This window comes from Lineus longissimus, chromosome 17 (assembly GCF_910592395.1).
Source record: "Lineus longissimus chromosome 17, tnLinLong1.2, whole genome shotgun sequence".
Lineage (NCBI taxonomy): Eukaryota > Metazoa > Nemertea > Pilidiophora > Heteronemertea > Lineidae > Lineus > Lineus longissimus.
In genome coordinates, this window is record NC_088324.1 from 12,509,423 (window position 1) to 12,533,138 (window position 23,716).

General features: G+C 41.5%; 4 protein-coding genes and 1 long non-coding RNA gene across 7 annotated transcripts; 2 read left to right on the forward strand and 3 right to left on the reverse strand.

Moving 5' to 3' along the window:
- Positions 1-235: 235 nt before the first annotated feature.
- On the reverse strand, positions 236-1,897 carry LOC135501505 (uncharacterized). Its single transcript, XR_010449599.1, has 2 exons — positions 1,717-1,897; positions 236-1,310 (listed from the first exon to the last, which is right to left on the reverse strand). It is a non-coding gene; the product is annotated as an uncharacterized LOC135501505 (long non-coding RNA).
- A 1,483-nt stretch (positions 1,898-3,380) lies between these two features.
- Positions 3,381-14,533, forward strand: LOC135501900 (zinc finger MYND domain-containing protein 19-like). The gene is made up of 7 exons (XM_064794323.1): positions 3,381-3,549; positions 10,615-10,674; positions 11,075-11,181; positions 11,612-11,816; positions 12,088-12,148; positions 12,511-12,610; positions 12,932-14,533. The coding sequence occupies exons 1-7, from the start codon at positions 3,499-3,501 to the stop codon at positions 13,032-13,034; spliced, it is 687 nt and encodes a 228-aa protein (XP_064650393.1). The 5' UTR covers positions 3,381-3,498; the 3' UTR covers positions 13,035-14,533.
- A 35-nt stretch (positions 14,534-14,568) lies between these two features.
- On the reverse strand, positions 14,569-17,455 carry LOC135501899 (RING finger protein 207-like). Of its 2 annotated transcripts, none has more exons than XM_064794322.1 (2): positions 17,193-17,455; positions 14,569-16,833 (listed from the first exon to the last, which is right to left on the reverse strand). In XM_064794322.1, the coding sequence occupies exon 2, from the start codon at positions 16,812-16,814 to the stop codon at positions 14,832-14,834; it is 1,983 nt and encodes a 660-aa protein (XP_064650392.1). In that variant the 5' UTR covers positions 16,815-16,833; positions 17,193-17,455; the 3' UTR covers positions 14,569-14,831. The 2 variants fall into 2 exon arrangements, with proteins under 2 accessions (XP_064650392.1, XP_064650390.1); XM_064794320.1 differs by having other exon boundaries at positions 17,128-17,455.
- LOC135501898 (E3 ubiquitin-protein ligase TRIM71-like) lies at positions 17,452-20,413 on the forward strand. Its single transcript, XM_064794319.1, has 2 exons — positions 17,452-17,689; positions 17,813-20,413. Exons 1-2 carry the CDS (start codon positions 17,539-17,541, stop codon positions 19,870-19,872), a joined length of 2,211 nt encoding a protein of 736 aa, XP_064650389.1. The 5' UTR covers positions 17,452-17,538; the 3' UTR covers positions 19,873-20,413.
- Positions 20,100-23,502, reverse strand: LOC135501901 (uncharacterized). 2 transcript variants are annotated; one of them, XM_064794324.1, is made up of 6 exons: positions 23,240-23,502; positions 22,481-22,569; positions 21,949-22,082; positions 21,659-21,766; positions 21,034-21,140; positions 20,100-20,648 (listed from the first exon to the last, which is right to left on the reverse strand). In XM_064794324.1, the coding sequence occupies exons 3-6, from the start codon at positions 22,052-22,054 to the stop codon at positions 20,418-20,420; spliced, it is 552 nt and encodes a 183-aa protein (XP_064650394.1). In that variant the 5' UTR covers positions 22,055-22,082; positions 22,481-22,569; positions 23,240-23,502; the 3' UTR covers positions 20,100-20,417. The 2 variants fall into 2 exon arrangements, with proteins under 2 accessions (XP_064650394.1, XP_064650395.1); XM_064794325.1 differs by having other exon boundaries at positions 21,949-22,067; positions 23,240-23,501.
- Between the last annotated feature and the right edge of the window lie 214 nt (positions 23,503-23,716).

A 23,716-nucleotide genomic window follows, 5' to 3' on the forward strand; every position in this document is an offset into this window, starting at 1 on the left:
CACCATTTACTTGCCCGACTGTCCGGAATAACATAATCTAAATTTCAGATTCACAACACCACGCGTTCTTTGATGCGTCGCGGTCAAACATTGACAATTTAACTGCTAAAAGGCTTAAAAAATCAATTGTGGTCTTGTCTCTTCTATCAAGCCAGACGACCAGAGCAGAGCCAGAGTTAACCAATATTGACCGCAGTGCAGCAGTGCAGATGATATAATGAACACATGCATCATATTCATCAGAGAACAACTTTATTAATGTCATTTTGACAATACTTCAAATGTGACCAAGAATCTTTCAATCTTTCAATCCCAAATAACCCAAAAACCTGTTCCATCTGTTGTAAATGGAGGATGTGGGCATTAATGGAACACCAGCAGTCATCTAGTTTATCAACACCGCAACTCTAATGGTTCTTTTGAGAATGAAAAGTAGACCAGAAATTTAGAATTTGAAAAAGATTTAAAAATGTAATCTAACAGTCTGAATCATCAATCAAATTTCAGTCCCAAACCAATCTTGCAAAACAAAACCTTGGCTCACCTGGTGATGATGCCAGGCCAGCACTAGCTTAGTTTACCATGGTGTAGAGGATGGAACAGACATTCTAGTCCTCCCTCTAGACAGGAATACTGTGAACTTTGTTAGTGCTTGCTAGGCATTTATTCATCATCAACTGACTGAAAGATGGAAATATTTTACTTGCCAAGGGTTTATAGAAATCCTTACTACGTTGTTCTACATTGCCATATTCGCTGCCGATTCTCAGGCCAAACATTTTTTTATAACTTTGAATCAAATAGTAACTTAACAATAAACATGACAATACCAGGACCCATGAATGGCTTATGGAACTTAGCGACACTTCAACATTTCACCTAGAGAAACTGAGTCTTTGTTTCAGTGCCTGGAGGCCAGGTATGAATTTACCCCTCACACTTCCTTCATATCAGGATCCTCTCTTTATATTTTTATTATTGGCACTTAGTCATAAAAGTCCTTGATCATTAAGTCAACAACAAACATCATGATGCATCTAAACTCGAAAGAGCTTCATCCTGCAAGGAGGACACAGTTTTTTCCAAGTCCCCAGCAACACTTTCCATAGTGCGACACTGATCTCTCAAAGACTCTGGCGCCTTTTTGAGATATTCACAATTATCCAGAAACTGACAGACTTTTTTATAAACTGTGTTAACAGAGTTAGTCAAGTTTCCTTCTTCGTTGAGACTATTTTCAGATGGAACTCCTGCTAAGGATGGTTTGTTGTAAGCTGCTGCAATTGGATTGGCCTCTAAATCAGTATCTCCTGTAATAGACAGAATGAACGAGTTTTAGACCACTGGTTTTTATGATATGTACCTTTGTAGTTTTGTAAGAAAATGTAAGAACCTGGAAGAACATAAATATTTGAAAACGTTTTAAACTTTCTCATACGGCACATTTGTTTATAAGAAACTTATATCAAGTAAGTATCAATTCCTCATCCAATAATGAAGTGTTAAGAATTTTTGACATAGGCGTAATATGTGAAGCCTTTGCACTGCCATCTTGAGAATGAGATGCAGGTTTTTGACACTCCTACCTCGTATACAAAAATATCGAGAGGCGGAGTATATTGAAAATCACTGGTTATGTCTGGATGTTGCATTGCATGATTGGGTCTTTTATTTTCGAGTCACCCTGTAGAAAATGAAAAATGAAAATTTGCTCACCCATTTCGCAGGTTTTGAAGGTTGTGAAAGCTACATCATCTTTCGGGGCCATCTCCATGTCTTTCAGAATCATATCTACGGATGGTGGAGGCGGTCTCGTTGGAAGCGGTACTTGCTTTTTCTTGGATTTCGACATTTTATCGAGAAGTTTCATGATTTTTGAGAAGTGCCAGCTGGCATTGTCCCCCTATCGTTAAAATAAGTAACTATGTAGCTAAATCAGATACATCAGTTGCAGCTCACGTGATAACTACACGCCAGACGCCAATCATGACACTAGAGGCGCTGATTTCGTTCCTTACAACGCCTCTGGTCTCATTAGGGAGTTTTTTGTATTCATGCGCGGCCAACCCGTAACCGTAGTTCCTAAAATCATTGATTTCTCGGCCCTCACAGCAAGGCAGTGTTGATTCAGCAGTTGTTTTGGCAAAGACATGTTTTTTGGAGATTCTGAAACCTAGAGCGCTACTCAATAGGCGGCTAACAAGAAACTACGCATTTACTGTTGTTGCCGACGTATGTGTACACTGAACTTGGGATGTGCGTCGGCCCCGTGTTGAAATGCCGTCCAGTGCCAGTTGGTGCGTTTTTCGCTGATTTGTGCAAAATTCAACATATCTCAAAAGTTCGATGGTTGACCCTCGTTTTTTAAAATTTTTGTGTAGCGTTACCAACTGTCTTTCATGGGAGAATGGTCATTGTAAGAATTATTCATGAAGAAATGTATAATATTTGGGGTTTTTTCGTGATTGTCGGGCCAAATTTGCAATATTGCCATTTGGGATGGTGAACAGAGCTAGGAGCAAATGCGACGCTTATGATTTATTTAAAGAAATAAAATGCCCGATTTAACATCCTGCAGAATCAGGGGAATCGGGCGTTTCCAGTGATATACGACACAAATGGGTTGTCCTAATGCATTCACTTTGGAAACGCATTTTAAAATAAATGTTACGTCCTGTTAATGGGGCACGTCATCATCGCGTACATTTGAAACTCCCTAACGAGACCTCTAGTAGTAGGTTGCCACCATATTGAAAAGCAGTACCGCTGATGTAGATCAGGAAAGAATCTTTCTTGATATTGCTGTGAGGCTATCGCATCACCACAAAGCCCGCGAAAATGATTGCTGCCCTACGCTGCGTATTTAGGTCTCAATACATTCATCTTAAAACCAACTCGCAAGTGTCAAATTTTATTCATAAAGATCATATTTTGTTATTTCTTAATAAAATATAACGTTTTATGAGAAAAAGTGACGCTAATTCGGCCTGAATAAGATTTACAGTCTGAACTGGCGACACAGTTTATGATGTAGGATTATCAAAACCCTGAATCTCAGGATGCTGACATCCAAGATGGCGGCAATTGATCAATTCCAGTGTCAAAATTTTTTAATTTCGGCACAGGGGCGAGTTTGTCCAGACGCAATGGATCATCGAACACCACAGTCATTCGAATGCTCCTCCCCCGTGCAGGTTACATCGGCTCGGTCGGCGTGGTCGATCCTGACGGTGTTATATATTTGAATTTCCCGCTAATCTAATTGGGATCACATGATGAGATTTTGCCGGATCCGTTTTAGCCTCGAGTTTCCCTCATCAAAACATGACCTACTTTCCTATTGGTCTAACATACCTAATGCATTGCCTCGTTCACACACGTGTGTGCACCGCCATTAACATATGTTCAAGCCGCGGCTATACTTCAGTTTTCTACTCTCAATTATTGACAGATCAATTCTTCATATAGCAGATCACCCTCATCATATTATTGAATGGGATGTCAGCCTTCAAACTGGGTATAGTTCGCCTCGGTAAAGCGGCAGGAAAGGTAAAAAAGAAGCCATCAAAACCTAAACTGGTGGGAGTTGGAACTCCGTGCATGCATGCCGTGTATCATTTGCATATAAAATGTACATAGAAGTACACTCTAGTCTCTACATGCTTGTGTACATCATCTACATGTTTGTGACGAAGACGTGTAGTGTGGCAGTGTTGAGTGCACATACTAGAAGTTAACATTGCCGTTGAACCACAGCACAGGCAGCTAGCTGTAGAAATAGAATAGAGAGAGTAAATGTGTGAGACAAATCATGATGCGCGTGCACGGCTTGAGCCGTTGAGGGGGGTCCACCTAATGTGCGTCCGGAACTCTGTTTGCGCGTCCGGAGCGCGTCCGGAAGAGAAAGTGCGCGTCCGGAACAATTTCCTATGTAAATATGAAGCTATTGTTGCATTAGATGGCTTAAATAGCATTTTAATTCCATGTAGAGAAAATAAAATTGAAAAAAATCTTTTTGGTGACTTTGTATTTTACAATTTTCAGCGAGGTGGTTAATTACTAATGCCATAATCATATCCCAACTTCCTTACGCGCCTTCTCCTGTTGTGGTCGTCTAAGTCGGTATGAGTTTGTCTTTGCGTGCCGTGGGATAAGGGGCAATAGCAATTATTGTGAAGCCAATTTGCGCTTTTAGGGGAGAGGGGAGGGGATCGAGGGGGAAGGGGGAAGGGGGTCAACAAAATTCAGTGCGGTTTTAAGAGCTTCAACTGAAGATGAGCTTAATGATTATTTTCCTGGGTATATATCTTATTCATTAAAATTAAAAGGCCAGTTTTTCTACCATTCGACAGAGTGGGCCCGGGAGGGGGGACTTATTTTTTAGATTAATTTCTAATTGGCTACACTTAAATTTAGCTATGGCTTATTATCAAAGGATCTAGTGATGACAGTGGATTTAAGGATCACATCAAAGAAGTAGTACAATTTTCACTTGTTTTTCTCACAAAATATATTTATTTACAATTACATTGACATCACAAATATATAGATCTATACTAAAATATTACAACCGCATTAAAGGAATACTGTAATTAAAAAAAAAATCATTATTAAATATTATTATCAAAGTGATTTGAAACCTCAAATCTTTGGCGACACAGAACTTGACAAAATAGTACCCAAAAAAGCATCCTGAGGGTCAGGGTCTGTCGCTGCTCACTGCGAGAGGCCCTGACCCTCAGGATGCAAAAAAGGGTCGTCCCCTTGACAGCAGGGCACCCAAAAAGCTTGTTTTCTAATTTTCTGGTGGGGAGTTTAGTGTGTTAAATTTTTTTTAGGTTTCAACTCAGTTTCTCTTCTTAACCACAGTAAGTAAGCAGGACACATGAGATACGTTGTAGTGGGGTGGACACCTATGTTTCGTTAGTGACAACAATTAATTCATATAGTTCCAACCAACAGTGATGAAATGGTGGTGTGGTATGGATTGCAATAAGGCATTGGGCAACGAAGACACAAGACAACAACTGCTCTTAAATTTCAAGGATTGTGGTAAAGTTTTTAAAGTTTTTAAAAAAGTTTTTTAGCAGACATGATATTTTCAAAACCGACATGATTACAATACACAGAGTGTCTCAATACAAATGTTACACTTAATGATTAGTATCTTTCATGATTTTCTATAATATAATACTAGGATGTCAAATAACCATTTTAGTACAGTGTAACATTTTTATTGAGACACTGTTTAGACTCTCATATCGAATTGAGATTGAATATCAAACATTCAGAACATTCGTAAACATTTTCACCGCGGTAAAGTCCAATAAACAAGAACAGAATGTACATAGGCTAGCCATTTAGATTTCCTCAACCATGTCAACGCGTACTCGTTTGCTTTGAATTGATTGTGTTCGTTCATTTCGTCCACGCTTACGTTGTCCTGGTTTCTTTGCCGTCATTGGTGTCCTCGGTATTGATAGTTTCCCGTCAGTTGATGTGATGATGTGTCCTTGTGTTTCCCGGAGTACCCTGTATTTCGTGAATTTCGCGTATCGTTTTAACTTTTCATCCTCGGGCAGTAGAACCCAACACGCTTGAGTAGTCCTGAATCTTTTACTTAACCACGAAGCAACTTCAAAATTTCCTTGTCCGTGCAAAGCCCGTCTTTCGTCTACATCTTGTAATCTAATGACGTTGCCGACTTTTTCGATTAGTTCTGGTAGTTTACAGGGTTTCCAGTTGATGGCTAGCTTTAACAAGTTGTTCATAGATTCTGAATTGTTGTTTGTCCACGATACTGGTAAGTGGTCATTTCGTTGGCGTGGTTCAAAAACGTGATTTCTTATCTTTAATATAAGGTTGTCGTAATACTGCGCAAAATTGTCTGGGATTACGGTGCTTCGAAGTTCGAAAACCTTTGTATTAAATGTCTCTTGGTCGCTTGCATAAACAATCCCGTTTTGTCCAAAAATCCCGGAAACAACTGTATTCTTAAGGGTATTGTCCACTAGAAGGTCTGTAAGTTTACGTTTCACGTTTTCCTTGAGATGTCGCGTGCAGAGTAAAGTCGTAGCTCCCGGAAAACAGTCAGCGAGGGCCTTAGTTATTGCTCGTTCCTCGTCTGAGCCTAACACGAAATTCGACAATGATGCTGCAGGTAAATCCCCGTTCAACTTCTTGGCGATGTGTGAAAAAAACGAATGATACGTTTCGTACTGCCCGTCCCAGTGTAGGAAAAGTGGACCGATAGAGATAGGTGGTTCTTGCGTTTGTTTACGGACCAGCTTTACATTCTTGAAAACAGTTGTAGTCACATAGCAGGGACCGAGATTAAATGTTCTGTCAATTCCGACTACACTAGAGTGTTGACAGTTGTTATCACAGATGCTTTTGATGTTGTTGAGTTGATTTTCGGTATACATAATTATTGCTGGGGGTTTATTTTTCGTATGGATGATTTCTTGGACAATCGAATTTTCGTCCCGTTGCATTTGGCTAAGCACATATTGTAGGTCGTCTGCTGCATTGCATCTTGGCTGCGTATGGTTGGTGCTCTCGGTGCGTTTCTTTCGTTCTTGGACATATTTTGCATTTTGTACTTGTTTTAGGTCACGTGGTGCGTTTTCGGGATCTTTCAGGACTAGATTTGAATACACATCACGAGCTGGGGCTGACTTGACATTGTTTTTAATACTGTTCATAGTGTCTCTAGTGGTCTTGACGTATTCGTTGGCGGTCTTCCTGCAGTTGCCGTGCACGCATATATCTTCAGGCCATATACCAATGTACTCTACTAAAGCGAATTGAAGTGGATCACGAGCTGTGGAAAGGGTGGCGCCTTCTACCAATTTCTCGAACCACGTTATTCTCCGTTTGAAGGAAGGTTTACGTTTTAATGTACAGTAGTATCTTTTCACAATTGTTATATCGTCTTCAATGGGTTGCGGTGTTAGAGGTGTCCATGTCTTTTTCTTTTCTCTGCCATACACATTGTCTTTTTTAGTCACATATGTGAAGTTCCCGCCGTCAGCCATCCTCGCGTATATGTTTTTCTTGGTCGATGTTCCCTTTCTTTCCCATGCACCACAGTCGTCAGTGAAATCACTTTTGCCGCCGTTATTTCTGCGTTCGATATTGGCTCGGTTGTTCACTACAAAACACACGTTTTCTTTGATCCCGGGTGGAATTTTCTCCATACTAGTAATTGCATCGGATTTGATTGTCTCTATTACACGTTCAATGTCTTTCACAAATTCTGTTATAACGATGCGATCGTTTGACGGTTCCCGTAAATTATCTGCACCCATGCTAGAGACGATTGAGTGCGTTGAAACATCCTCAGCATGTTCGTTGTCGTTTGTGTCGGTTAGTGGCAACGAATCATCATCGGCGAAAGGCGTGGTTGTGCGTGGTTCGTCATCTATGAAGAAGGAGGCGTGCGGGCTCAATGGCGGGAAATCGATGTCGTAGCGGGTGGGACTAGAGGTAGTAGTTTGCTGCCGGGGCCGGCTGTTCTTGACCATTGGCACGAAGTGATTTGGGGTCCAGATCCGTTGGTTTCTTTTTCCTTCTGTGTGAGTCCACATTACAGTGATCGGGTTTGATCGTAGACTTGGTCGCCGTGGTTGCAGAACAGTGTTTAGAGCGCGGACTGCCGAATCCATAGGACCGTTAATGGCGGGATAAACAGAAACAATTGGTATGCCGATAACACTTGCTGCAGCATGCATTGTCCACCCCGTTGAATATCCGCTCCGTCTGGTGCAGTCTCGAATTGCATCTTCGTAATTTGTATTAAGCGCCCACCAGTCGCGATCATCTTGATGCATGTTACGGTAAGTGTCTTCTTGCAGAATCAGCTCAATGGCGGTACGTAGTCGTAGTTGCTTCGCTAGGTGTTCCGAACCAGTTAATGCGGTCGATATCGCATTGAAAAGGCAGCTCCCATCACCAGTTGTCTCAATCGGGATCTTGTCATCACATGTACCTCCCAGCTTTTCAATTATATCTGCAGTCGCTCTATCTTCCAACATATGGCCCAGTCCGGTAAACTTCACGTCGTCTCGCTTGATGTCTTGTTGTGATCGTAGAAATATCACCTCGCGTCTGGCTGCATCCCTCAAGTGCTGCGTGTTGTCATTTAACCTGTCCAAACCGATGTCGTAGTTGTACCCAGTCACTCCAAAACCGGACTTCAAACATCGCGAACACCAGTAGCCAAGTGGGGATCCTTGTAGGACTTCGAAGCTGTCGTGGTCTACCTGTTGGCACTGAATGTGGAACCAGCTTCGGCAGCTTTCGCAGTAGATGCAGTCTGTTCTTGTTGTGGTCGCTTTACAGTCGCCGCACGGATGAGGTACTTTGGTCTTCTCAGCAGGGCATTTTCGTCTTGGTGCTGTGGTTCGGTTGCTTCTTCGTGTCGTCATGATGTATTCGTAGTAAGTATTCGTGATGAATGTGAGATGTAAAAAAAGCATCCCCATTTATACAATTTTGCCTTCATTGCCCTGGATCTGATTGGACAGAAGTTATTTAGTCATTCATTAGTTCGGAATCTGATTGGACCAGTGCGAATTGTTACAATTTTCCACGGAATCTGATTGGATTGAAGATGTAATTGCACGCTCCTATTGGTTAATTTTTTGGAAGTGTAATTACGTATACCGTTTGCCGTGGGGGTACCGAAAACGTTAATTGACTTCTAATTGTAATCTCAATATGAGAGGACATAATAAGGAAAAGCCATATTAGAATCATTAATGTCATTTTTAATAAAAGAGAAAGATCTGGTCCCACACCCTTATTATCAAATAAAACTAAAAAGAAATGATTCTCAGCTGTCTCACAGTATATGATTAAATGTTATAGAATCAGTCCTCCACTCTCCTAGAAAAGTATTTTTTTAAATTATTTCCCGGTATCAAAAATTCGGTTGTGTAATATTAAACGATGTATTGAGGAGTACTCTTTCTTAAAATACCATTTTGTTTTACTGATTACTTGAAATCCATGAATACGACCAGCTTTTTCTCAACTGTATACACTCGTAGATTTGGTGATTTTCATGGCGATTTGACCAATCTTGCATCTTCAAGAGCACATTTCTACAGGTTTTCGTCACCTAAACTCCGGTCGTGTAGTATATTTCGGTGGCTGATGATGTTAACTTTCTAAAAATATCATTGACATTGTATATGGATGGAAAACCACAAATACGACCAACAATTTTCGAAGTGCATGTGTTCTGCGCCAATTGCCGATTAGCGCTATCTTAAGATTGCGCTGCACATTCTTTCTTAGGATCCTTTAATTGCGCGGCAATCTCGAGATCGCGCAAGGGTGTCTCTGCGCTTTTTGCCGATTGCGCATTTTAGAGATCATCCTTTTCTGGCTTTGTAAGAAACAGATTTTCACTCATTTTACGTTGGTGTCTTTATTTTTAACCTGATTTTTTTGCTACACCTTCGATTTGTCACGTTACTGTCATGTGACTGTCTATGGGATGCCGGATGTGAATGCTGGCTCAGGGTTAGCAGTGCTAATTATGGCGCCATGCCTTTGATAATGTGAACACATCTCACTAATTGACACTTTGACCAATATTTACTGACCATCATCTCAGAAGCCTAATAAGCAGTGCTAATTATGGCGCCATGTCTTTGATAATGTGAACACATCTCACTAATTGACACTTTGACCAATATTTACTGACCATCATCTCAGAAGCCTAATTAGCAGTGCTAATTATGGCGCCATGTCTTTGATAATGTGAACACATCTCACTAATTGACACTTTGACTGTATAGTGATTTTCAATAACATATTTGATTCTGATTTTTTGTGAAATTAACAATGATAAGACACTCTGACGGCATTCCATGTGCTGAGACACCAGATACCAGTCTAATCCATTACAACACGGCTACTATCGAAATTCTGCAACTGCAACAACAATTGGTTCAGGAGAAACGTCAGTAAACTGGGATTTGATGGCTGTGTAACACCCAAATCACCCCGCTGAAAATTGTAAAATACAAAGTCACCAAGGAGATTTTTTCCAATTTTATTTTCTCTACATGGAATTAAAATGCTATTTAAGCCATCTAATGCAACATTAAGTTCATATTTACATAGGAAATTGTTCCGGACGCGCACTTTCTCTTCCGGACGCGCTCCGGACGCACAAATTGTTCCGGACGCGCATTAGGTAGACCGGTTGAGGGGGGACTTTTTGCCCTCCTGCCCCCGCCCCTCTCCTACTTACTACTTACTACCTAGTACTAGCATGCCCTTGTGAATGTTATACTGTCTTAGTGATGAATTTGAAAGTTGTAAAAATCTACAAGTAGGCCTGTTACTGTTATTTAACTTATAGTAGCTAGCCCTGGCCACAGGCCACTGAATCAAGCATCAGTAAGGGGTCAAATCATTGTAAAAAGGGTTCAGGTAGAAGAGGGAGCAAGAAATCCAAAGAGGTCTCAAAGAAATTTGAAAGGTAGGAAACTTCCACTTCACAAGTTCGCCGCCTATAGGGCCTGGTACATTGTGTAGTGCAAGGATATGTCATGGCTGACCAAATGAAATATAAAAATGCACTGTTTTTCATTTCAGACCAAGTATATAATAGTGGATGAAAGAGACATATTAATGGTGGACGATTTTGGATTTGAGGTAGGGTTCTTAATGTTAGGGTCAACTGTTGACAGTATGCATGGTATGTAAATGTAGCCTCTTTAATATACATGTAATGTATAAGGGAAACAATCCTTTTTTTGCTTCGGTTTGTTGGCAACTCTATAACGTTATCTAATTGTTTAAATATTCATGATTTCGCCTGAGAGTGCCAAAAAATATTGATGGCATGTAACTTACTGATCTAACTAATGGTTCCCTAAATCCAGTCCATTCATGTTGTATGTGTAATCAGAAGAAATAGGTTTTTATGAAATGAAGGGGCACAAAAATAAAGGTGTTTACATTTGGTGTGCAATCTTTTTTGTTTCATGGATTTTGGAATAGGCATGATGTTTTCCTGATGTATTTTCCGCATTAAAAAAATATATTCTTTCAGGCTCGTGTGGAGGTCGACCGTGATGGAAATGGAGCAGACATTTATGCATACGCCTACGATATTAAAAAGGGACGAAACTCAGGACAGTATTTACACGAGTTGCTGTGGTAAATGTCAATCACTGTGCACTTTTCATAATGTTTGGCCAATGAAATATTTGTAAAAAATCTAGTTATGTCTAAAAAGTGATGAACTGTTTTGCTGCAGGCTGAAAATTAGGTGAGGGCAGAGGCGGGAACCATAACACCAACTTCCAGTGGTCTTAACCTTCGAGCATTGGGTACTGAGACAGAGAGGATAGTTCAAAATACCATAAATGTGTCTAAATTTAGTCATCGAAGGCTCATGTGTAGTATTTTGTGTCTTAAGGAGTTTGAAATGCTCTTAGAAGATGGCAGCACTATTGTAAATTCTGCTGTGTGATAAAATAAGTTTCCGTTACCGGTATTGAGAGTCTGCATTCCGGTCACTGGGAATATATGACAGTAGAATGCTTGTTGCACAATACACCACATTTACTCAAATTGTTAATTCCAGGGAGAAGCACTGTGGTGGTATTGCACCAGGCTGGAAAGTCATCCATAAAAATGGTGTCTCCGTCGACAACCGGTTAGAGAATCTCTCGCTCGTTCCTATTACCCAGAATTCCCAACTTTGTGATGAACCGTCAAATAAGTCCAATCGAGAGCAGAGCGTTTATTGGTTGGCAATACAACAGTTACCCACAGATCCCTTAGCACAGGTGAGAAATCTAGCATAAAAAAACATCATTTTACATTTCATTTCTTATGATTTTTTGGAAAACTGTTTTCAATGAAAACTTGTTTCTTGACTAAACCTGCATTAGAACCGTGTTGATTCATCTATCGAGGTCTTTGATACTTTAGATTGTTTATAACTTGATAACTCTGTTCAATGGACCAGATAAACAGTGTTGTGTCAAATTATCTGGAAAGACTTAGTGTTCATTAACAGTCTTCCTTATCTTAAATAAAACTCGTTTTTTCTTGCAGCACTATCCAGAATTCAATCATGGCCGGTATTATAATGCAAATGGCGAAATTGTTGAAGAAGGTGAGAGAAATGTCAACCAAAATGAATGTTTTGAATTCATGAATACTTAAACATGGTAAACTTCAACTTGCAAAATGAAGAATAACTCTATAATTTTCAGAATCCCCATATCTTTAGCAGCTGTTTTGCTAACTACAACTAGTAAGCCTACTGGTCATCCTACCAAGTTGCGATCATTGTAAAACCAATTTACTTGTTGGGGCTCTATCTCTTGACTTCATGTCTGACCTTTTTGACATGGAAAGTACAAAATCTTCTGAGTTTTGTTCTGGGGATGTAACGTAAAGAGCCTGAAGGTTGGGGCTGAAAAATGCTAGAATTGAGGCACTAAACATAATTTTTTCATTTCATTTTTATTTTAGATGACAGTAATATGTATTACGAATGCCATTACCCACCATGTACCAATATGGAGAAAGAATTACGAGAGTTTAGTATATGTGGGAGGTGCCAGGAAGTAAGGTGAGTCAGCGGGAGGTGTTTTTTTTGCAGCTGCCTACTCAAACTAGTGAGTAAAGAAATAAACATCTTGCCCAAACTCCAAGATTGGAGCCAATCCTTTCTTCCCAATGGTCGATTATTTCTCTCATTAAAGACCAATACCAGAGTCTCTATGCTTTTGAAGTATACTACAGCCTGGTGACTTTGTTGAACTTTTGTTAAAACTGAATTTCTGGATTATTATTTGCTATACATCCTCATGATGTAGGTTCGCCCTTTATTCTAAGGCAATTTATCGTTTCCTTTTGTCCGCTATGTCCCATTGATACCTTGCCATTACAGATACTGTGGAACATACTGCCAACAAAAAGACTGGCCCGTGCACAAGAAATATTGTCGGGAGCGAAAACGGCCATACAATGGAGAGCATCCGCCTGAAAGATAAGACGTTCGCCGCTAGTCCTATAAACTGTTTTGTAAATAAAAGAATATTGAGACTATTGAAGTGACTTTGTTGTGCTCGGGTTGAATAGACATATTCGATATTGATCAATTTGGAAGTGAAAAGCCCACATTGGGACTCTTTGTAATGTTATTATAGTCAGCTATGTTTTTACTTAAAGACACCGGTTCCCAAAGTTGATAACATAAAAATGTAGATCTCAACAGTGTTGTGCATGTAAGGACTGATTTTACAGTATCAGGTGATTTCAGATATCAGATCATGCTATGTTTTTGTCAGGTATCGGTTTCAGATCAAACCGTCTGAAGAGTTGAAAACTTGCATGAGATGTGCATGTGTTATAATGCATTGTTTTCTTACGCTATGTAATTTGTATGTTTTCATACATCATAGAAAAGCATAACTGCCCCCTATTGGTGGGGCTGTCTTTAAAATATGTTAATCTTACTCTATGGTGGGTTGTTCGAAGAGGTTGGTGCATAGACAATTTTACAACTAAAGAGTTTTCTTTAAAGAGGAAGAGCTTTGATAAAGTATGTAAAAAGCCTTTGGGAAGGCCAGGAATCGTTTATGCAGGGTTGGTAGTTACTCAAAACAAAACGCAATCTTTAGAGTTCCCTAAAATGCCAACCCTCTTGGTTGAGTTGATATATCCCTTTGCTCTAAGAACTAGGCTAATGTATTCCCATTTGGAATGATGAAAAGGGATATCAATGACCTCAAGCCTGGTCTATCTCTTTTCTTAATCATGTGCTATTTTCGAAGGTATTTTGGGACGTAATAAGGTTTCTGCATTTATTGCTTTCACTCTTGGATAAAATAGATCATTAATCAAGAGAGAAGTGGAGAATGGTACACTTACCAGTCTAAAGCATCAATGGCATATAGGGGGAAGAGGCAATTGTAAGGGTTGTGAGACACAGAGTTTATTTAATAGTCCTTCATTCAAAATCAGGCCCCAATTCACTCAATCAGTGTTTAAACTCAACTGAGCAATATCTCTGTCAGTAAGCTTCTTGCAATGGTACTGTTCAGAAACGCAAACATCACTGCTAATGCTGATCGAGTAACTTGGCCCTGTGCCTTTAGTGTATTTTCATTTTAAACATTCTGTACTTAAATATGATTTGAAAAGTGTAATTGCTAAATGTTTAAAGAGCAGAGACTGCTGCAGTCATTTCAGTGGTTTTTAATCAGCTAGAATTGGAGAGTACTGGTTGAGGGAAGTTACGTATCCATTAAGAAGAAACCACAAGTTAAGAATACTGTTTTTGTAAAACCAGATGCTAGTTAAGTAACATGTTTTCATATGTAAGATGGATGGTTCAGTTCAGGGCAACGTCAGAGACAAATAAGTCATCTAGCAAGTCTACTGTTGCCCACGATCAGTTTAATCGGTCTAAAGAAGAGATATACAGGTTTCTGATATCAGCAGAACTTTTGTAAAGAAGAAATGAATCACTATTTAGAATCATTACAGATATAAATATATGTTACTTGTATATAAATCATCTAATGAAAGTATAATAAAACTTTACTGTTTTAATAGAATGTAATGTTCTTGAATACTTCAATACAAGAGTATAACAGCTGAATACGATGCCACTGAACATGCTGAAGGATACAACTGAATGCGACACTTCGGAATTTTGTTTCCAGATATGATGTCTATACGGGATGACTATGGTTTGCGCTCAACTGACCAATCAGCTAATAAAGCCAGCCCACTGGGCCCTTGCTACAAAGCGAGCAACCAAAGGACAACTGACCTGAAGCCGATCAACACTTCAGCTCATACACTCTAATTGCTTTGTCCCTTTGACCTATGAGGGTGTGATTGTTGACGTGAATTAGTCTGATGTCGGGGTCTATTCCACATATTTGCTTGGATCCCTGGGTTTCCACCTGCAGTCTGCATACAGTGTAGGTTATTGAACGGTGACCTCTGTACATAGTGTGAGAGTATTTTGCGTATAGAATGTCGCCAAACCAGTTAACAGTCAAACTGACCATGCTATTATTCATTTCAACAGCTCTCAAGAATGTCATTTTTCCCTCTACCATCCCACAGACTGCTATCTTTGATAACCCCATTGTATAGACATATTTACTACTGCATGCAATCCTGCAGTGATCCCCAATCCCAGGACTGGCAATCGGAGATATTTGGGTTACGTTTCCCTCCATATCCACTACCGTGATGATGCGGGTATCTCCCTCTCTTTGGCAGAGGACATAGCACCAACCTTCAGGTGTCATAGCTAATGAGAGGGGTTTCTTCAAAGGGAATTCCTTAGAAGATTCAGTATTGTCCTTCTCAGGGTCATAGAGCCTGAAAAAGAACATGCCATCCGTCTTGCAAGGTAGAAGCAAGACTACTCTGTCTTGTACATCAACATCCATTCCGCACACCTTGGGCAGGTCTTTCTCCACATTCTTAACCTTTCCATCCTTGTCAAATATCACCAGCTGGTCAATGTACTGTACCGTTTGGTCGGGCAATTCTACATTCTTTCGACAGATGGCGGCATATCCCAACTCGCCAAGGCAACAGATCTCGGGGATGGATGTGAATTCCATATCTGTTGGCATCTGAAGATCATGGAGCTTGTTGGCTCTGAGTAACGGCGTCTTTGACATCGAACCAATACTTCTGACAGGTTCGCTCTCTTCCAGAAATGAGACCGGTCTGTTGGTGTCTGCAGTCATCTTTGGAACAGTATTCAAATCTGACTGTGTCTCTTTCTCAAGCTTGACTTCCATTTCGCTCAAACGTTTCAAGTTCTCCGGATTAGCGTTGGCATTGTCCAGTAAATGTTGCCCTTCTTCAATCTTGGCACTGATATCTCCGCGAATTCTTGCAACCCCACGCAGGCATTCCTCCTCACTTGATGTCTCACAATCTTCACGGATTGTCTTCAGAAGCTCCTCTTTCTGCCTCAAGATGTTATTAACACACTTTTCAGCCTTCTCTTCAACAGTACGAATCACAGTCTCTTTCCATTCCAGCTTGGCTTTCCTGACCGAAAATGCTACGGATTCTGTGATGCCAAGGTCATTCAACTTTGATTTTCCAAGTTCTATCACTTTTTCTAGTCGGGCGATGCCGGCATCAAGCACATTTTTAATCAGGCAGACGTCATGGTCACCGTGCTTGCTTTCGACGCACAAGCAACAGCATGGGACAGCGCAAGGATTGCAGTACATCTTCAGTGGCCTGTCATTATGTTGTCGGCAGATCCCAGCGCTGGAACGTGTCGCCGCACCAGCAGCTGTCAAAACGTGTCTCTTTGTCCCAATTTTTTTACCATGGGCATCACTGCATTCCTTGCAGAGATACACGTCACAATCCTCACAATATTTTTTGGCACAGCTGGCTACATCTTTCGTAGCGCAAATAGTGCAATCTTTTTGCGGGACTGATTCCGCTGCTTCTTCAACCTCAACTTTGCGGGTGACATGCTTGACATCATCGCTCAGACTACTAGTAGTTTCCAAGGTTGCATCAGCAATAGTGTCCTCGGTCTCTGTCGGGACGAAATCAGGCAAAGTCCCGACCGCACCTGTTGGAATCATACAGTCACCATGGCACGAGGGACAAGGAAATGTCAATTCACCATTGCGTTCTTGGAGGTGGTTCTGTATGCATGGTTCACAAAATGCATGATGGCACTCGCCAACCAATTTCAGATGTTCAGATTCTTGTAGGCAGACGAGACAAACTTTAGGCTTTTTGGTCTCTGGAGTGGCTGTGGCTGCCATATTGGATTTCACACAGAATCTGTAAATATACAACGAAGCATGTGACAACCTCTTTTAGTGAGAAAATATACCATTGCCTGAAGGGCCTACGGACCGGATGCTGTGGACCGGCTTAGCCTGTCGCCATGAAAAGAGACGTTCAGCAAGACGAAATGGACTGCCCCACGAGCCTTGCCAAATGTGGTCTTTATACTGGAATGCAAGTTATTTTACAAAAATTAGCCAAAACCTACCATCTTTGTCTTACGAATATGTGTAACAAAGTTTTCAATGGAGGGCGTTTACTATAATTGATGTCTCTGCATTTTCTTACCTTTATGCGTATCAAGCCTTAACTTGTTATACATGACACGTATAATCCAAAGTTGTTGGGCCTACCTCGATGTGAATCCTAGTCTATGCCTTATTTTGACCAGACACTGTTATATATTGTTCGCTTGGTTTCGCTGAATGATATGCGAAACATTTCCCTGAAAGGCCAGTGGCTACCATTACCATGAAATCATTCATATAACCTGATAGTTCTCGCTAACATCGTGAAACGGCGCCACTTCGATTTCATTGCCACTCGCATTCCCTATTCTGCATGGTTCATGCAAGGGGGAGGAGCATGTACGATTTATTGCCCCCCCCCCCCCCCCCCCCCCCATGTCTGCGAGGATAACTAGGCCTATATGTAGTTGCATCTGGCTTGCCTGTGCCAACGGCGTCGTATCATCAGACCATGACTGAAAAAAACTCCGAATCTGCGATTGATTTCCCGGTATTCCATTGGCCTGTCTTTCGAGGAAATGATTCGCAAGCCGCTTCCTTTCACTTTGAGTCGTGTTGTAGTTCAGCTATATCAGACTGGGGATTAGGTGTTCGTATAAGAGGTAAGTAAATGTGGTTATGGCGCTGGTTCATATAGGCGTATATATGTCGAACTGCATGAACATCACGAAATGATTTCTTGCTTACCGGATGGTGTAATCATTTGTCCTTGGTTAATTTTTCAGTATCAAAGTTGCAGTTCAATATGGCAGCAACAGCCAAACTAGAGACCCAAGTCTGCCTGATCTGCCTTGAAGAAGCCGAGCATCTGAAAGTGGTTGGGGAGTGCGAGCACGCATTCTGTGAACCCTGCTTGCGGACCCACCTTAAAGAAAGTGACTCAAAAGAAACGTTCCTATCTTGTCCGTCGTGCCACTGCGACTGTTCAATACCAGCAGGAGGAGTAGGAGCTCTACCCGAAGTCGTCCCAACTAAGGCAAATTACGCTGTTGATGAGGTCTTGGAGGCGAATGTTGGTCATGATGATGTAGTGAAGCATGTCACCTACGACGTTGAGGATGAGGAAACAACTGAATTCCCGCTAAAAGATTGCACTCTCTGCAATTCGAAAGATCAACATGCCCCAAGCGGTGCCAAACGATTTTGTGAGGAATGTGATGTGTATCTCTGCGAAGGATGTAGCGCTGTGCATGGGCAAAAGAGTGGTACAAAGAGCCATATTTTGACAGTTGTTGGTACAGCAACACGTTCAAGTGCCGGACTTTGCGGGCAACATGATGACAGGCCTTTGAAGATGTTCTGCCAGCCTTGTGCCACACCATGTTGTGGTTTGTGCGTCGCAAATGACCATGGTGACCATGACGTCTGCCCGATCAGGAATATGCTTGATGCCGCCATTTTCCGTCTAGAGAAAGCGATGGAACAAGGAAAGTCAAGGGTAAATGACCTTGACATCAAAGAATCTACTGTATTTTCGACCAGGAACGCCAAACTGGAATGGAAAATGACTGTGATCCGTACTGTTGAAAAGAGGGCAGAAGAATGTGTGAATAACATCTTGAAACAGAAGGAGAATCTTCTGAAGACCATCTGTGATGAATGTGAGACGTCAGCTGAGGAGAAGTACCTTTGTGGCGTGGCAAGGATTCGCAGAGAGATCAGCACGCGAGTTGATGAAGGGGCCAGATTGATTTCTTGTGCCCAGGCTGACCCAAAATATCTTAAACGCCTAAGTGAAATGGAAGACAAGATAGCGAAAGAGTTGGTATCCGAGGCGAATGTTCTCCCTGAAATAGATATGGACTGTACCAGACCAATCTCGTTTCTAGAAGAGAGTGATCCTGTTAGAAGCATTGGTTCGATGACGAAGAATGCGTTGCTTCGAGCCACCAAGGTCCACGATCTTCAGACGCCAACAGAGATAGAATTCATCGCCATCCCCGAGGTTCGCTGTCTTGGCGAGTTGGGATATGCAGCAATCTGTCGGCAGGAAGTAGGGGTATTCCCTGACCAACTGGTGATATTTGACAAGGATGGTGAACTTAAAATCGTCGAACAAGATCTCCCAAAGGTGATCGGAATGGATGTTGATGCACAAGATAGAACTGTCTTGCTCCTTCCTGGTAAGAAAAATCGCTTCTTCTTAATCAGAGTGTATGATACCAAAACTGTCACTTCCGAATCGACCAAGGAATTCCTTCTTCCGGAACCTCTCTCCATGACGGCATCCCCTGAAGGCTTCTACGTCCTTTCAGAAGGGCCAGGAGGCAACCGAATCATTTCTGCAATAGATACGACGGGCAACATCACAGAAAGCACTTCTGTTGCCTACCCAGCCGAAATCAGGAACCATAATAGGATTGCCTGCAGTTCGAAGTATATATACACCATAGGATCGAATATGTCATCGTTTATTGCCACCTTTCGCATGATCGACAGAAAGATAATGCTCTGGGATCTTATCAAACACAATGATTTGAACGAACTCAGGGACATTTCTGTGACCCTCTTCGATAGGACGTTCGTCCTTCAACGCAATGGAAGTGGAAAAAACAAACGAAGTGCAGTTCCCATAACCTTTGGCAGCAGTTTGTCCGGTACGCGACCTGGTTTCAGCTTTGCCAGCGCTTACCATTACACCAGTTTGATGGATACCCAAGCAAAGGAAAAGACATTACATAATATCTCTGGGGTGGAGTTGGGTGGAACACGCATTCACGTCCAGAATCACAACCTTCTGTGGACCAACAACAAGGAAATCCTCGTCTACAAGCTGCAGTGTTAGATCATCAATCGAGGACCTGGCATGCCTGAATTATCTAAGTATGATAATGTAATATTGTAGATTTTTTAAGGGTTTAAGTGTCGACGTTTAGGAAACATTACAAACTAGTATAGTTGATTTTCCAGAAGGATTAACAATAATTTAGGAAGAATGTTTTGATGTTAAACCGTGATCCTGATGTTAGAGGAATATCAACAATGTATTTACAAAATTCTACAACAAGGAACTACTATAGAAAACAATATTTAATGGCACATTAACAACTTCAGTCAACCAACTTCGTCATGTCATATTTATGACTGCCTCTAAGTGCAACAATTTGTATCACACCCATAAGAAAAGATTACACTTCTTTCACCAGTACTTGATGTTTATGTTATGCCAAGCTGTTTCCGCACGACGGTTGACTTTTAGATTATTCTGAGTTATTTAATGGTGAAATCTATCGACCAAAATACATGTACATGTATAACCTTGTAGTTTAACTTCAATCGTACCGCTAGTACATGCACAAATAATACACATACAGACTACTATCTCATTCATTAATGTTTGTGTTTTTTCTCGTGTCTGTAGTCATGGCAAATCAACACGGGTGTCCCTGCGTGGTGCACCACGTAGTCACTCACTGACCCTAGGATAGTTCGGCGGAGGAGGTCAAGGCCACGCGTTCCCATGACAATCAAGGAAGCTTTGGCAGATTCTGCTGCGAGAACGATGGAACTTCCGGGCGAATTTCCGTGCTCGATCACGTGGAATTTGTGTTTAACTGGAAACTGATAGAGAAGTAAAAATAAGAAATACGGGGCGAAGTCTATGACTTACTGGAAACTGAAAGAGAAAATATAAGTTACTATACCAGCAAGGTGTGGTACAATAGCCCCGTAAGATCATATTTGATGTGTGCTGCCAGCGTGTACCTGGGCTATAATTATTACTTTACCCTTCTTGTTGCATGCTTGTATTGCAGATATGTATTGCAGACATAACATTTGCAAAAATGGCAGTTTGTCGACATCTAAGTCCGCACATCCTGGAAGGTGAAGGGCAGAAAGTGATTACCTCCTCACTGAAATTACAGCGTCTGAGCGACCTCAATGAAAGCCATGGTACATGATTGATTGTATTTGGAGCGCCCTCTTTTAATAGTTTTATACTTACGTCCTGTTTCCTCATCTTCTCTTGGTAATGATGCTCAAGGTTTTTCATGTTACTCTTCTGTTCTTCAACCAGGCCCTTGTAGTGGTCAGCAGGGAGTGGTCCGAGGGCTAAAGTGGACAACTTTCTGTTAAAGGTCGATCATAGGCACCACCATTTTAATATTTACTGGAACTTGAAATTCTAAAGCCATTAGAACTTCAAATTGAAGTGAATGCCAATTTCGAGGATGGGGGTCTATTCTCTTGAAAACAAAGAACTGACTCCGACCCTTGAAATTAGCATTCACTTCGCTTTGGAGTTCCAATTGCTATAGCATATCCAGTTCTAGCGAAAATGATGGTGCCAACCCTTAAAGAGTATACGTGAGAAGCTTTATGTTGAGAACGTATGGAACCTTTGTTATCAGGAAAGTTACGTGCGGAGGTTTTAGATCAGCTGATGCCTTCGTCAGATGGATAATGATGGGGTCAGAGTTCCCCCAGTTTCTTACATGTAGGCCCTAAACGCAAGTCGACTGGTTTTCTATATTTGCGGATATCGCGAATAACCGTAATCGCCAAAATAATGAGGCGTACAAATATGGCGATTTACTGTATTTACTGTATTTTCCTGTTTCAAACCTCACCCGATGGCCCAAGTCCTCCGCCAGACATCTGTGCTGCCACTTGATGCGCCTCGAAACAGTGGATCAGAAGGATGGTGTCCTCTGGTCGGTGGATGTTGCTCATGTAATCTGAAAAACAATTTCTTCACGTGACCTACAAAATCGAACCGTCTTGGACCCTTACCTTTCAGTGGAACTCTCGGGCCTTCAGGCACGGCCTGTAAATGGACATAATTTTCATTTTACGGAAAAACAGATTATCTCGTGGTCGCGATTTTCAGACTTTAAGAATGAAATGACGGTATGCTCACAGTCGAATGCATAATCGGAATGCGTGCTCTTGTCAACAGCTATAAGGATAGTGTTGTGCTCGCTCTCCTTCTCGGCCTGTGGAGGTGACGCCTCTAGCGCTGACATAGTGTGTCTTGATCTGGAAAATATGGATCTGATAAAGCTATGATATCAAGTCTAAGGTCGAACAACGCTCTTCTTGCTCACCGAATTTTCTCAAAGAAACTTCATGAACTTGGTTTGTTGACGCGGAGCAATACGCAGGGTAGCATGGCCAATGAAAAATGGTCGGTAGGATTATATTATCTCCAACGGGGACAAAATTTACTACGTTACACCTATCTTTCCACTCACTTTCCGGGAGAATCGCCAGCCCTCCACAGACCCTCGCTAATTGTAGCTCAAAACAGTTTATGTCACAGGATGCTATACATGTAGATAACGTGGCGTTAACGACGTTAACTCGGGCGTCAGACTCAAACCGGACTTGTTAAGTTAAGAACTAACTCCTTTGCTTACTCAGATTGCATGTCGGCAACATTGTCAACTTACCAGTTTCCCGTTGAGAAGAATCAGCACGTAAAATCACTGACAGCACAAAACGACCGTTGTTGTCGCTAGGGTCACCGGTTCCAGTCAGTCTATCAAGATATGGAAGCAGAACATAGTAAAAATGCTCGTCGAGCAGAGTACAAAATGGGATTGTCTAAATTTTGATATCGTCCTTTAAAGATCGTTGTTCATCTTGCGCCAAAGCCGAATTCATTGTGTACATGACCTAAATTCCGATATATGATATCTCGGACATACTTATTTTTTATTCATCATTGCCAATCATATACACAAATATGATGTGATATGTATGAGCGATGTTCACAGACACTTAATGCAATCATGATTTTGAGAAATCGTTGTTGGCCTTAATTGACGGTCGATATATATATAGTTCATGATGACGGCGGGATACTTCCTCATGCTCCTGTGACGTGTCCTCGACAAAAATGTGCTATACCTCTATAGTCAGGGTAAAGGGATCACGCTTGAAAACTGGAAAACTGAGCCGAACTGAGGAATGCCTCGGGAAATGTGGTGCTGATTCTCCAGTGCATGGTTATTCATATCCTCCCATTCACAAGGCCAGAAGACGTCGTCCGAACCCCCGTATAAAGTCTCCTCTAAAAGCCGCAAAGCCCGTTCTGGTTTCGAGTAACATTGGACAAGACAAAAGAGCGAGAACCGTTTCATACTATAGGGGTCAATAATTCCCACCAAATAAAAGGGGGAAGTAGGGGGCAAATCTTTGTTACTCACCAACGCCTGGCGATGATCCTGTGCCCGTCAGTTCAAGCTGAAGATGGGGATTTCACTGCATATATTCTATATTCTACCAGACGATCTCCATCTCCCACAAGGATACCTTGTACAACGGCGTACGAGCTGATAGATTGTACATAAAAATCGATGGTACGGAACAATGTCAAGGTCACGCTGGTACGTGGTAGCGGAGGAGTGACGTAGCGGTTGGATTCTGGAGCAGCTCCTTGGCAACTGCTACCTTTGCCTTGGATACCGTTCATAAAATTATATCGTAAGCGATCGTCGGGCAACACACTTGGTGTCCAGTAGATGGCGAGAACAGTAACACACCGAACTAGTCTAAAGCGGACTGCCTGATTTCGTTTTTAAACTTTCAATCCCGCTTTCAATTTGAAGCCCCACTAATGACGCCACGCTAGGGTGATACATTTGTATTGATATGGCGGCACATGGCTGCGAGAAAGGATAATA

What these genes read in the sequence shown, in the direction of transcription:
- LOC135501900 (XM_064794323.1), top strand. Translation starts at nt 3,499, where the DNA reads ATGTCAGCCTTCAAACTGGGTATAGTTCGCCTCGGTAAAGCGGCAGGA. An exon ending in TATTTACACGAGTTGCTGTG is followed by an intron (nt 11,182 to 11,611) that starts GTAAATGTCAAT and finishes TGTTAATTCCAG; the next exon opens with GGAGAAGCACTGTGGTGGTA. An exon ending in GGGAGGTGCCAGGAAGTAAG is followed by an intron (nt 12,611 to 12,931) that starts GTGAGTCAGCGG and finishes TTGCCATTACAG; the next exon opens with ATACTGTGGAACATACTGCC.
- LOC135501898 (XM_064794319.1), top strand. Translation starts at nt 17,539, where the DNA reads ATGACTGAAAAAAACTCCGAATCTGCGATTGATTTCCCGGTATTCCAT. An exon ending in ATTAGGTGTTCGTATAAGAG is followed by an intron (nt 17,690 to 17,812) that starts GTAAGTAAATGT and finishes TTAATTTTTCAG; the next exon opens with TATCAAAGTTGCAGTTCAAT.
- LOC135501899 (XM_064794322.1), bottom strand. Translation starts at nt 16,814, where the DNA reads ATGGCAGCCACAGCCACTCCAGAGACCAAAAAGCCTAAAGTTTGTCTC.
- LOC135501901 (XM_064794324.1), bottom strand. Translation starts at nt 22,054, where the DNA reads ATGTCAGCGCTAGAGGCGTCACCTCCACAGGCCGAGAAGGAGAGCGAG. An exon ending in CGGAGGACTTGGGCCATCGG is followed by an intron (nt 21,141 to 21,658) that starts GTGAGGTTTGAA and finishes TGTCCACTTTAG; the next exon opens with CCCTCGGACCACTCCCTGCT. An exon ending in AGAAGATGAGGAAACAGGAC is followed by an intron (nt 20,649 to 21,033) that starts GTAAGTATAAAA and finishes CTTCTCTATCAG; the next exon opens with TTTCCAGTTAAACACAAATT.